Source organism: Chroicocephalus ridibundus, chromosome Z (assembly GCF_963924245.1).
Source record: "Chroicocephalus ridibundus chromosome Z, bChrRid1.1, whole genome shotgun sequence".
NCBI classification, from domain to species: domain Eukaryota; kingdom Metazoa; phylum Chordata; class Aves; order Charadriiformes; family Laridae; genus Chroicocephalus; species Chroicocephalus ridibundus.
The window spans coordinates 46439027-46451548 of record NC_086316.1 but is presented as its reverse complement, the minus strand read 5'-3'; the positions used below and the strand labels follow the sequence as shown (position 1 = coordinate 46451548).

General features: G+C 37.2%; 1 protein-coding gene across 2 annotated transcripts in view; it reads left to right on the top strand.

Annotated features, from left to right (window-relative positions):
- Positions 1 to 12522, top strand: part of PCSK5 (proprotein convertase subtilisin/kexin type 5) — a 253679-nt gene that overhangs the window by 167780 nt on the left and 73377 nt on the right. For both annotated transcript variants that reach the window (XM_063320402.1, XM_063320403.1), the window contains exon 13: positions 7223 to 7359. In XM_063320402.1, the coding sequence (XP_063176472.1) occupies positions 7223 to 7359 (137 nt within the window). The remainder of the gene's footprint in view (positions 1 to 7222; positions 7360 to 12522) is intronic.

Here is a 12522-nt window from a genome sequence, read left to right as displayed (position 1 = left end):
AAATGGACTTGGTTCTGATTGAAGTGTGAACCCACAATTTCACTAGATATTAGGTTAATTTAAAAGAAAAGGTGTACTGAAAATACTCTTCAGACTTCTTCAATACTCTTCATTAATTCATCAAATGGAGAGAAAGTTGTCCTGGAATTTTGCGGCCCTCTAGAATATCTCCTGTATTTCATTATACGTGTTGTCAGTGCCTTGCTGATAAAGCACATGGGCACACACATCTATGTATCTCCTTGCTACACCGAACAAAGAACTTGTCGTGTGCTAACCACTGCAGAGCAGACATCTGCCCTCTAAGCAGTTATGAAACAAGCTTTTGTTTTTCTGTTTGAAGAAATCCTTCTTTAGTTTTCTATTCCATTTTCATGCAGCAGTTCTTCCATGCTTCAAAATGAAAGAAATTAAAAGTCCTCCAACTAGGTATCCAAACAAAACAATCTTGTGTAAACCCAGTGGTCTTAACACAGCTAACTTTTGGCTGTAGGCTTTCATGTCTTGCAGCTGACTCACAGCAAGTGGGAGATAAAGACATTCCAGTATTCACAGTTCACCTCTGGTGATGACTGGTATGTGGACTAGGTACAAAGTTTAATTCATTCAGTCTCTTTGTAAGCCCTGCTCCTCAGAAAGTAATTATTTTCTATACCTGTGGTAGAAAGAGAGAACACAAATATGTGTATTAAAATAAGGTGATGTTCATCTGTTTCTTATCCTATACTATCAGAAGGCTAACCAGAAAACAAAGAAACCTGAAAGGCCTTTTAATGTTTTGTCACTTTCCAAAAAACAAATTATTCACAGGACAGCGAATACTCACAGGCACACAAGAAATTAACTTCCCATGCAATCTTCAGAGGTACACTGACATGTCAGTGACATTTGGCTGAAACAACCATCTCTGGGCTACTGACAGTAAGAAATAAACATATTTTGCAAACTCTAGGTCTGAAATACCTAGAGTCTTCACAAGCTCTTTCTTAGGGTAAAGCGATGGATATGGGCACAGTACTTTTCAAGTATTTCAAGGCTTGTATTTCAAGGCATGTTTTATTTGGTCTTGCTGGAAGAAGTCTTACAGCTTAGTGGTCTGGCAATTAGTAGTATACTGAGTGTTGCTGTATATGTTTTAGCATCATGTTATAAAACTTGGAGTAGGAGTGTTGGTATTCATTAATATGAGAATTTAGTTATGAGGTATTTGATTTTTAAAGTATTATTGACAAGGCCATCAGAATAAATGTATTCAAGTACAAGTAGCATGCAGGGATGCATTGGCAGCAAGTGGTCTGGGTTTTGTTTCTATAGGCAAAGGTCCCAGAGGCTGTTGTACATTGCTACTACCTGACTGAGATGCTTTTCTCAGACATGCAAGACCTTCTAATGCACACGTACATGATTAATAGCAGCAATACCAGCTGTTTTTACTGAACCCAGGGAAAACCTCATTGCTTTACCATTACTCATCTGGGTTTAATTTGAAACAGTTTGCTGGTAAAACGTCTTAAAGTGCAAAAGGTATATTTTATACATGTGCACTTCTTCTCCACCAATTCTGGAAGAAGAGTCATTGTGTAGTTTCTGGTGCATTGACGAGTAGGTCCCTCAAGGCAATATCTGGCCTTTTTTCTGCATATTTTATCCCTAATGTTGGCATACCCTAAAATGACTTCAGTAAGAAAACTTGTTAGTCAGAGACGATGTGGATTCCTTTGCAGGCATTTGGTGGATTACACTGTCACTGGCTTGAGCCTCATGTGCATTCTTCAAAAACTGCATTACAGGGAACATCTGCTTTGTTGTTTGGAAAGTACTAAACATGATTACATTGGATGTACTGCAGCAGAGGAAAATACAGGCTTGGAAAGTGCTGTCTGGTGTGAGGATGAGGCTACAGTTAAGTCCAAAGGGGAACAGTATCCCCTTTTTAAAAACAATTGGCCATTGGATTTGGCAGGATGGGTTTCTGAGTGTTTTAGGGATGTACCAAGGTCAGTTCTAACAAACACTCAGTAGAGGGGGGGCTATGGAGGAGAAGCTAAATGCAGAGATAGAAGAATCAAACTTTGGGCTCATTTGTCTCCCACTGAAGTCATGGCTTGTTTAATTCTTGCCCTTTAAATTTAAAGCAGCTGCTGCCATTCGAACTGCGTAACTGAAATTTTTTAGCCACATGGTGGCAAGTTTCCAGGCCACTAGCTTCCTATGCTTATATGGCACTGACATTAATAATACCTCTGTTCAGTAACAAAGGGAAGTATTTTCATGACCATCTTTTTCCTATCATGAAACCTTAGATAATCAGTAAATTTTAATAATACCCTCCTCTGCAGGAAACTCTTAGATCAAACACAAGGTATTCTCATCTAATCTTACTTGCTAGTTTGCTTCATAAAAAGTCTTGGTGATCAGAAGTAGAGGAAACCTTTTCTTTATAGGAGCACATTTTGATTTCTGGGCCAGTCCATCTTACATCTTTATTGCAGTTTACACGTTATACTCTAATAACAAAAACAACATTTTATGCATCCAACTATGATGAAAGGATAAGTCCAACCTTCACGCTGAGCCTCACTATTACAATAACTGAAAAAGACTCTGTGGTGGTAATATTAAGTCCAAGATGAGCGAACAATAATCCTCTGCTTGTACTATGTCTACATAGTAGTTCTCAGAAAACTATTTGTCACAAATCATACTTGCTATTTTTTATTTCATTCAGGTTATCGCTATCCTTTTTTTTTTTTTTTTTTTTTTTTTGCAGGGGCTGGTGTGAGTAGGCATCCTTCTACCATTTTCCCAGCCGTTCTTTGAACTGCAATTGCAATGTCAAAACCTCTAAAAAAATTTTTTTTTGAGTCTCTGACAGTATTAGCAGTAGATATGGTGTGAAGCTCTGGGGATATTACAGACACAACATCAATTTTAATAAAAAATAAACCTTTTTTATCAAAGAGGCAGGGGGGAGGGGGGAAACTGTTGATTTGCTCAGCTCTGCAGAAAAGACTAACAGGGTTTACGTGCAAAAGAGTAAATGAATGCGTGTAAGTGACACTATCCTCTATGTAACTCTAAAACTGATCCTGGAACTTGCTCAAAGAAAAATGTGGAAGAAGAATGAAGTGCAATATATCTGAGATTTAGAGTGACACGTGCCTTTCTTTGATGATTGAGACTAGTAAAAAATTAATCAAGGATCTGCAGAGTAGGCTTGTGTTGCCTTTTAGAATTCAAAACCTCAAGTTCAGTATTAGTGGAAAATTAGAACCCATCATTAAGAGTTTGACTTAATTTTCCATAGTCAAAGTCGGAGTGAAGACAAGTGGCTAAGGACATATTTAGGATCCAGCTAAATCTCTCAGTTTCTGAGTCTTACGTAGAACCAAATAGAAAAGAGAGGAGCTGTTTAAAAATGGCTGAGGAAGAATGCCTAGCATTTCTATTTCCCGTACATAGGTTTGCCACAACTACTGTAGTGAGAATGAATTAATCTTCTCCTAGCCTTACTAAAACAAGCCTCACCTCAGTCTTACCGTAATACTGCAATAAACTGGATTGTGTGATGGACAGTCAGTGTCCCCTACTGCCGCTACCCTAATAAGATGTCTCTTTTCAAAGCTAGGATAGGGTAGGAAAAGTCTGTATATATGGTACCGTGTTCATTCATGCTTTTGCATTAGGATTTCTGCCTATTTAGAGTGAGGTTTCTGAAAGTTTACTGCAAATCACATAGGAAAGCACATGCAGCTTTTAAGAAGACAGCTCTAAGTATCAGCTACAGCTGGCTGACCAGTGTGGTGTGTGGAGCTCAGCAGCCTGACTTGTCTACAAGTCATGATGGAGCATTTAATGCATATATTTGTAGTCCCTGGGCAAGATCTCCATATTTAAAGAAGGTGGTTGCTTTACTGTCCACTACGTCAGGCTGGCAGGCACTCTTCCCTATTGTTCATGCTACTTTTCTCCAATGAACTTTATCATGACAGCTCAGAGATCTCTATTGCTTCATAAAATTAACAGTAATAACCAAATGTAAAATGGAATTATTTTTTTTTAAAGAAAGATATATATGCATACATTTTAAATACATCTTCTTTAGATCCACGTCCAGAAGCTTTAAGTGATCTTATCTGACACATGTAGGTGAGAAAGTTTCTGAAGTGCCTCTATGCTCACTGACCGTTTCTTTTTTTCCTGAATACTTCAGTGCAAGTGGGCAGTAGGGTCTGGCTGCAGCTTTGGTTAAGTCAGTTTGGCCTGTCTGCAGTTCCTCAGGGTCTACATCTCACAGGGAGCTGGTGGTTGAACCCTGTGGAGAAGAGCTGCTCTAAGAAGAATAGTTGACCAAACGATTTTCAGGTGTGCAGATCAGGAAGGCACTCTTTACTCTTTTCAAACTGTAAGCTCACTTTTCTCATATGAAACAAAAGGCCCTTTCTCACATAAAATTAAAAATTAAAACCAAACATTCTGTTGTGGTTATGTTAACAAATAGGTTATAAAGATTCAAAAGCTGTTACTCACTTTGGTACTTAAAAGCATGTTACATCCATGAGTACCGGTGTTGCAGATGTATAGGATCATGGTCATAAAAATTGTTAGATTATTCTATTAACTATTAACTGTTACTATTTTAATCTATAATAACCTGTAATAGTCAACTAACAATTCATCAGACCGTATACTAAAAATTTACTAGTCCATGTGTGTCCTTGATATGAATTTGACTCAGTATCAATCTGACAAATAACAAAATCAAATAACTGTCTGCACTGGCTCCATGCTCCTTCAAAGATCCTATTCCTTACGTATTTCTTTCTGAATAAGGAAATTATTCAGAACATCTGAACATTTGATCATTTCATTCATTCTTTTAACACAACTGAAAGGGAGATCCATGTACTGCCTCACAGGTTCTTTGAATTGAGAGTTTAGTGCGTAAGCATAGCAACACAAAAACACTTGGACCATTGAGTATGTACAACATACAAATACAGACAGCCTTGGAGTCAGTATCTCTCTACTTTTTTTTTTTAAAACTGTTCTTTTGATCTGTATATAGCTTTTTGACTCATTTGCAGAATCTTTTGTAGAAACACAGTTCATATGTTAAAAGACTCCAATTTAAACATTACTTTATAAAATCCAAATCTTTCACAAAGTATTCTTTCCAAAAACTAGTCAATTTTCTATGAAAGAGTATTACTGGATTTTCTCCATTTCCATGGATAGAGATATGAAAGCTTATAGCTTCAGCAATAGCATATTTTAGGTAAAGGTGTTTTTAAACACCTATGATAAAGTCATAAGGGATTTTTGTCTCTTCCTCTCAAAATTGCGTAGAAGAATGATGCAATTTCAAAAAGAAAATCTGAAATCAATTTAAAATTCCAAAACATGACAAGTAAACACCCTTAAACAAAAAATACTATGGGAAATATTGGACTAATTACAGTAAAAATAAACAGCAACTTGTTTTTCTATATATGTGAATGGAAGCCCAGAGAATACAGAATTTACAATATAATTGCACAGTACTTGCATAATACTATATAATTTAGTTGCCACAATGGCAAAGAGGAATACTGCTGCCTTGATGGACTGACAAGGTGTTTAGAAAGTAATACATCAGTTATCAGCAAAACACGGTATGACGATTTGACTAACTGTTGGAAATAACCTACATAATGAATTAAATTGAACATACCCACATGCAAACACTGGGTAATAACAGCGCAATAATTTCTACCCTTCCAGTAAATGATGTGTGCCATGTGTTTGTAAGATTTGCTGTATTCAAACAATTGATTTAACAGTGACATGAAACAGGCCAATTCTGCTGGCAGAATATATATACACACACATATAGATGCACACAGACACAGGGAAAGAACTGCATCAAAAGAAAATCTCACCCAGTTATCAGTGAAAATGAAGTCTTATTCTAAATATGTATCTATATTTTAACTTAATGTTATCAGCACTAATAAAAAAGAGTCATATTATAGGCGTTCATTTAAAATAGAAAAGGGTTGCACGAATGAGAGCGTGAAAATCAGCTATTCTATTCTATTCTATGGAAAAAGGTTTTTAAAGGAATTTTCTGTTGCAGAGCTCATGTTTTATGAAAAATATTTAAGAATAGCTATTACCAGAGGAATTTTCACACATAAAGACCAAATTAAAATAGTGATAAATATATAATGTATATATATGCATATATATAAATAGATGTACGTACATATATATATGCACATGTATATATATATGTATGTATTTTTTAAAGCTGAAAGCTGAGCTGTGCCATTTTATTGGAGGCCACAGTCTTGACTGGAGCGCACCTCCCATCAATAGCTTTGGGCTACCAGGCAACACGCTGTGAACACTGAATAAAAGTGCGAATTCTCTTGTGTCTTTCAAAAATCTCATTAAGAAATTCCAGTTTTAGGTAGCAAAACCTCTGGCCAGTCCTCCTTCCCCTATGGGATTAGCATCACATTGCAGCCTCTGAACTGGGCCCCCATCCCAGAAATTATCGTAGTCCAGGCCTAAGCTCCAACCTCCTCACCCAAGACCTAGCTAATTAAATTATGGTAATGTTGTGTGTTAGATTAAACGATCAGATGCCATTAGTCTCTCAGTTTTACCCAAACTCAATTCTATCAAGTGTTTGAAGAGAGCAATACCTTGGTCATTTGAGGATTGAGACCAATGTCTCAGCTTCATTTTATTTCCTCACAAGAAGTCACATATATTGAATTGCTAATATTGTCTCAGTCACTTAGTATTTTTATTGCTTTCAAGACCCTTCTAAATATTCCAATCCAAAGCCAAAAATAAATGTTACAGAAATTTTCCAACTTACAAGTTGTTTGTGTTTACATCATGCTGCTAAAGCAACAGATATGCTGTATTGTATGCAAGACACGTGTCCCAAGACAGACGAATCCTATTACACAGTATTAGCATTTTTTTTTTGCCATTCTCTTTCACATTATGACAAATGATGGCATGTAAAGAATCTGTTCCATCAAAACAATAAAAACCTTTTGAATGTACTTGAAATATGTGTGGGAAAACCATCATGAGCAACGTTATGTAAAGGCACAGATGAATGAACTGGCTAATTAGTGTATCATTCAAGAGTTTGCAGACTTGGAGGCTTAGCTCCCCATATAAAATGATTCACTTAAAATAATGTCATTATTTATTTTAGGCTATTTGATCATTCCATGGAAGGATTCAAAAACTGGGAGTTTATGACTACTCACTGCTGGAGTGAAAAAGCAGCAGGTGATTGGATCTTGGAAATCTGTGACTCTCCATCTCAGCTGAGAAATTTCAAGACTCCAGGTATGACTCTAATCTTTATTCAGGCTCAGTGAATTCAGAAGAATGCTTGCAGTTGCTAATACTGCCTTGACTGTTTTCCAGCTTTTATTTACAGCTGGAACATCTCATCGGTTTTAGTGTGAAGGCAGAGCTGCGAAGGGCATTATTGTTAATTTCAGTTATCAGTGCACTCTTCATTTTTATGTTGCTATTATTTCCATTTAAGACACCTGGTTCTCTTATTCTGAACTTACTTCTGGTTTCCGTGGAAAACTTCATCTTCTCAGGGGTAAACTGCCCTCTTGCTTGCAGTCACATGTCTTGCCTCAAAGTATAAAAAGAGGCTTTGGCCATTTAGAGCTACATCATTCCTGACATGAATTCTTCAAGTAGACACAGACCCCAGTACCATCTGACAGGTTACCAAGAGTCAGGGCTTTAAACAACTCCAAAACTTTACTGGGCACTGTTTCCAAGCAAAAAGATACAAAACAGCATAAAACTGCAGGTGCCACATTTGAAAGAAGTTGTAATATCTCCATATGCAGCCTTCTGTTTTCTTGGATGTTGAGTATAGATTTATTGGACAGATCTTCAACATAAGTTGGAGCAGCCCAGAGTCTTCAGCCCAGAGGCTGTGTTCATATTGCCTGTGACTTTCATGGCTGATACAGGACCCATATTTACTTGGCCTATATCAGCTATATAGGGACCAGGGGTTTATTTTCATGTTGTTTTTCTTAGCTTTGTATTTTTTTATCCTACCCATAAGAAAAAGTGGCGTTTATCTGTGTTTACACAACTAGAAAATCCCACAAGAGAAAGAAATTCACGGCTTGCTACCACTAGTAGGTTGCATCGTGCTTCTGTGTGTATGGGCAGAGTGCTCAGACCTGGCATTCATCCACTGACAAACTGTGCTCCTAGTAAGAATTGTTGAGGCTACAGACATTCTTCTATTTTTAATTCCCACTGCACAGTTCAGTTTCATTCACATATTTCAGTATGAGCATTTTGAAAGAAATGGAGATAGAGAGAAGGACTTTCAAAGAGACTCACGGGTGTATATGCTTACTTCCATTTGCTGGTTATGAAAGATGAGTATATACTTGGCTTTGGACTTACTCAAAATTTAAATCTTAAAACCCATTTTGAAATAGATACATTATACGCAGACAAAAATACCACTGTTTATGCATGCTGACTGAATATAGTCCTTCCTTTGGAGCCCCACATCAAAGTAGGTGGAAAACCTTTAATAAAAATAATAAAAAATGAAATATCACTAAAACAAATAAGCTAGATTAAAACATGTTAGAGAGTTGAATACTACTGATGTATTGGAAATCATTTATCACTAAATCTAAATTAACGCTCTGATTGGATAGCATGTCAGAATGCAGTAGTATTACATTGGAAGTAACAAATCCAGTTGATTACTGCTTTCTGGTAGATAAAAATTCATTATAAGAATTCTGCTATGAAATGTATTTAGGACCACAATGACATTAGCGATAGAATTACTTTATAATTCAGTGACATGAAAGATACATTCCATCTCAAGCAGCTATGTAAACTCACAAAGCAGTAAGAGTTTTCTAATTGATTTGCTAAAAATTAATTCTGAATTTTAAGACATAGATGGTAACTTGAAGTTATAAAAATATATCTTTGTGAACTTAACAATAGGGGATTTTTAAGTATGTTTATTCCTGAATTAGTAGGTTATTATAAGTCATTAAAACTATTCAAATGAGCCTCGCTAAGCGTAAATACCTTTATTGTTTCTACTACATGAAAAAGCACACATGAAGAAACTTCCACTTAAATGCAGACTGAAGGGCTTAAAAGCTTTGAGTTTAAAGCAAGAAGGGCTGGCCAGTGATAGGGCACAATCTAGAATAGTTGATTATTCTAGAAGAATGTTAATTGTTTCAATTCTACTTTGTCCAAGAACGGCCCATTAATGTTTCTGCCACCAGATATGGAGTTGGAGTACTTTGTCTTCCACTTAGTTGAAATTTGGTTTGTTAAATTATTCAGATTGGAATGAAGGTTATGTGCAGTTCACCTCGTTAAGGTAAATGTGCCTTTCTGGGAGGCCAGCTGGTGCAATCACTCCTGCAGCTTTCAAACTCAGTAGGACTATTTCCATCATGACATAGAGCAAGCCAGGGCACAAGAGGAATTCTGATGTGTGAACACAGAGTTGTCCAGTCTCCTTCCTATTCCAGGTGGTACATAGGCCAAACTCAACTGGGTTTACCCATTTTACTTTGGACAAAAAGGAACCCTTTCACTTCAAAATTATGACAAAATGAAAGTGCTGATTTTATGTTGCTCAGATATTTTTCTGTCTAAAAAATCTCACTCAACTGCTGTTGAAATTGATGGAAATGAATGAGAATTTTAGTTCCTTATTTCTGGTCTTCGTTAGGTGAGTTATTTTGTTTTTAATGCAGCAGATGGCCAGATAGCCAATCTCTCTGCTTTTTGAAAAAGTTGCTCTACCTGTCTGGTCATCTAATTGTATTCTCTTATTGCCTGTCTCAGTTGTCTGCATAACCTGAATTTCTTTTCAGGTTGCTAAACCAGCAGCCAAAAGTCAAAATTCTTACAACCTGTTACGTAATATGAGGCCAATAAGTCCCTGTTGAAGACCAAGATAATCAGTGTGATTTTCAAAATTGCTGAGCAGCAAAAAACTTTTTATTAAAGTCTGTGGTAACTCTAGTGTGCCAGGGTCATTTAAATGTCAGCTATATACTAAAGCAGTTAACTTTAAGCACAGCATTTTGAAAATCTTGATTATCATCCTCTAGAGCTCTGAAGGAAAAACCAGCATTACCAGTGTTTACATTTTCACTTCATTTTATCTGGACTGATTGCTTCTCACCATGGCGTTGCAGTGGTAAAAGGTTCTTAGCTAAGTGATGTTAATTGCACCAGTAGATGCAGAGTAAAGTACACTAAAAAGGGCTTTTCATAAATGTATTTGGAAAAGCAGCGATAGACTATGAGCAGAACTGTTCAGGGATTCAGGGTGAGGTTTGGTGTTTGGGCGTTTTTTTAATGTTCAGTGCTTTAGAAGGGATAGATGGGAGGTATTAAAGAACAACTGAGTAATTTAATTTTAATCAGATTACTGAAAAGAGAAAAAAATCAAGGATTGTCAACTCCATCTTACACTTGTTATTCCTGCTGCAGCCAGGAACGTGTCAGGCTTGAAGGACAAGTTAGAGTAGCTCTTCTTCTTTGTGCGTATCGGAACCCAGTGGTTCATCCAACCGGCATGAAGGAGAGCCACAGTGCTATTCAGCTGTTCCCCTCTTCTCTCTTCCCTGGCGCACTCCCTGTACTAAAGCCTAGAAAAGAGGTAGCATGGAGCCATTTTGCAAACTGTTCATCCGGGCTATTGTCCAGAAATCTTTTACAGCCCTTTTATGTCACCAGGACAGTCTAAAACTGGCTACGTTACATTTCCAGCTTTACACTTTAAAGCCTGTTCCTGCACACTCCCGTTTTACATACATAGTTGTATAGGTCTTACTGATCTCTTCATTTCAGTGTTTTATACCTACTCTTCTCAGTGCTACAGTGGCTAATCTTACAGGACTGATTTCTTTGCTCCATGAGGACTAAAGCCTAAAGACCCAGCTCTGGAAGAAGAGGGGCAGTAAGGCCAGGGGATGTGGAGAACGTAGACCTGCCCAACCAAGGGTCATGGAGGAAGCTGATGCACTGAAGGAATCCTGCTGGAGAGCTTACTCTTTACTTTAACTGCAATGTGAAACAGTACTTGAGGCTGGTTACGTTTTCACGTGCATTTGGATTTCACAAGTTGCAGTTTGGTTGTGAATTTGGATCCTGGTATACTGCTAGTAATATGTGCCACAACTTTCTAGAGCAGTGGTTGCCCTGTGATGGAAGCTGTCCAGTAACATTTCTATTCAGAAAGATGTCAAAGTGCCTTCCATATATTAGTGGTGGATGAACTCAGCTGTTTGAGCATGTTTGGGTTAGTCTCTGCAAAGAACAGAACACGAAGTAAACAAAAGGTGCTTAAACACAATTTATGGTGCCTCTCCATTTTATCACCGTAGCCTGCAGTTTATCGCACTGATATCACCATCATGCCTGTTTCTTGTTTCTGTTGTGTGCATGTGTTTGTTTAGCTATTGAAAGGTCTTATAATTAAGAGCTGCAGTTTTTCTGTAATCAAATTGAGAACAAAGAGCCAACATGTCATCATATCCCTGCGTTGGCAAGGTAATGCCACATCTGTTACCCGTAAAGAAATGCAGGGTCCAGTTCATAAAACTAGTGCATGTGATTTCTGCATTTAATTCTGTAGAGTTTATGGAGGTGGACATGTGCTTGCTGTGAAACACTGTGATATACCCTTTCTCCTATACATACAATATGGGACCTCTGTTACGTACTAAATACAAGCAGGGTAAAGGATTATTCTAGCCAGACTAAATGATGAAATCGGCCAAAAATGGGGAAAGAAAGATTTTGGCTTAAATGCGCACACGTTGTTTATTCATTATAAAAGTGTGTGTGTATGTATATATACTTAGTTATTGAAATATTTTCATTGTGTAAATTAAACCTGCCTTAAGGCAGACTTCATTTATTTGCTGGCAAGTCACATGAATTTTTTCCCTCTTTATTTACTGAACCATTCTTAAAAGGCAACTGATCTCCCAAGAGACCCTGCATTATTTTCGTTGTTGCCCTTTTGCATTAAGTAACATTCAAAGCACCAATCCTTCCTGCAGCAATGTTAGTACAACCCCTTCCATGTGTGTAAAGTCCAGGCACAGTACGCTGTGCCTGAGGAGCATCTTCACCTGTGGTTATTTTTAGTGGGTCCTTGCAAATACTTTTTTTTCTAGTATTCAGTATTTTTGCCAGTGTCCTGGAAGAAGTATAAAATCAGCCCTTGGAAAGTTTAGTGATCTTTGGAGCAAAAAAATTATGAGAATGAAAAGATCTGAATAACTTAGCAAAACACACATTTTTTGATTGTATCAAATATATTATGGTTCATACGCTGTAGAAATGGGCTTAAACACAAAATGGAAAGAGGCTGTGTGTGGAGAAGCCATAGCTTTGAAAGGTCTGTAGAGGTGACTGCATATCTGGTTATAAATGAGCTCCCTTTTCTTTCCTAAAAAG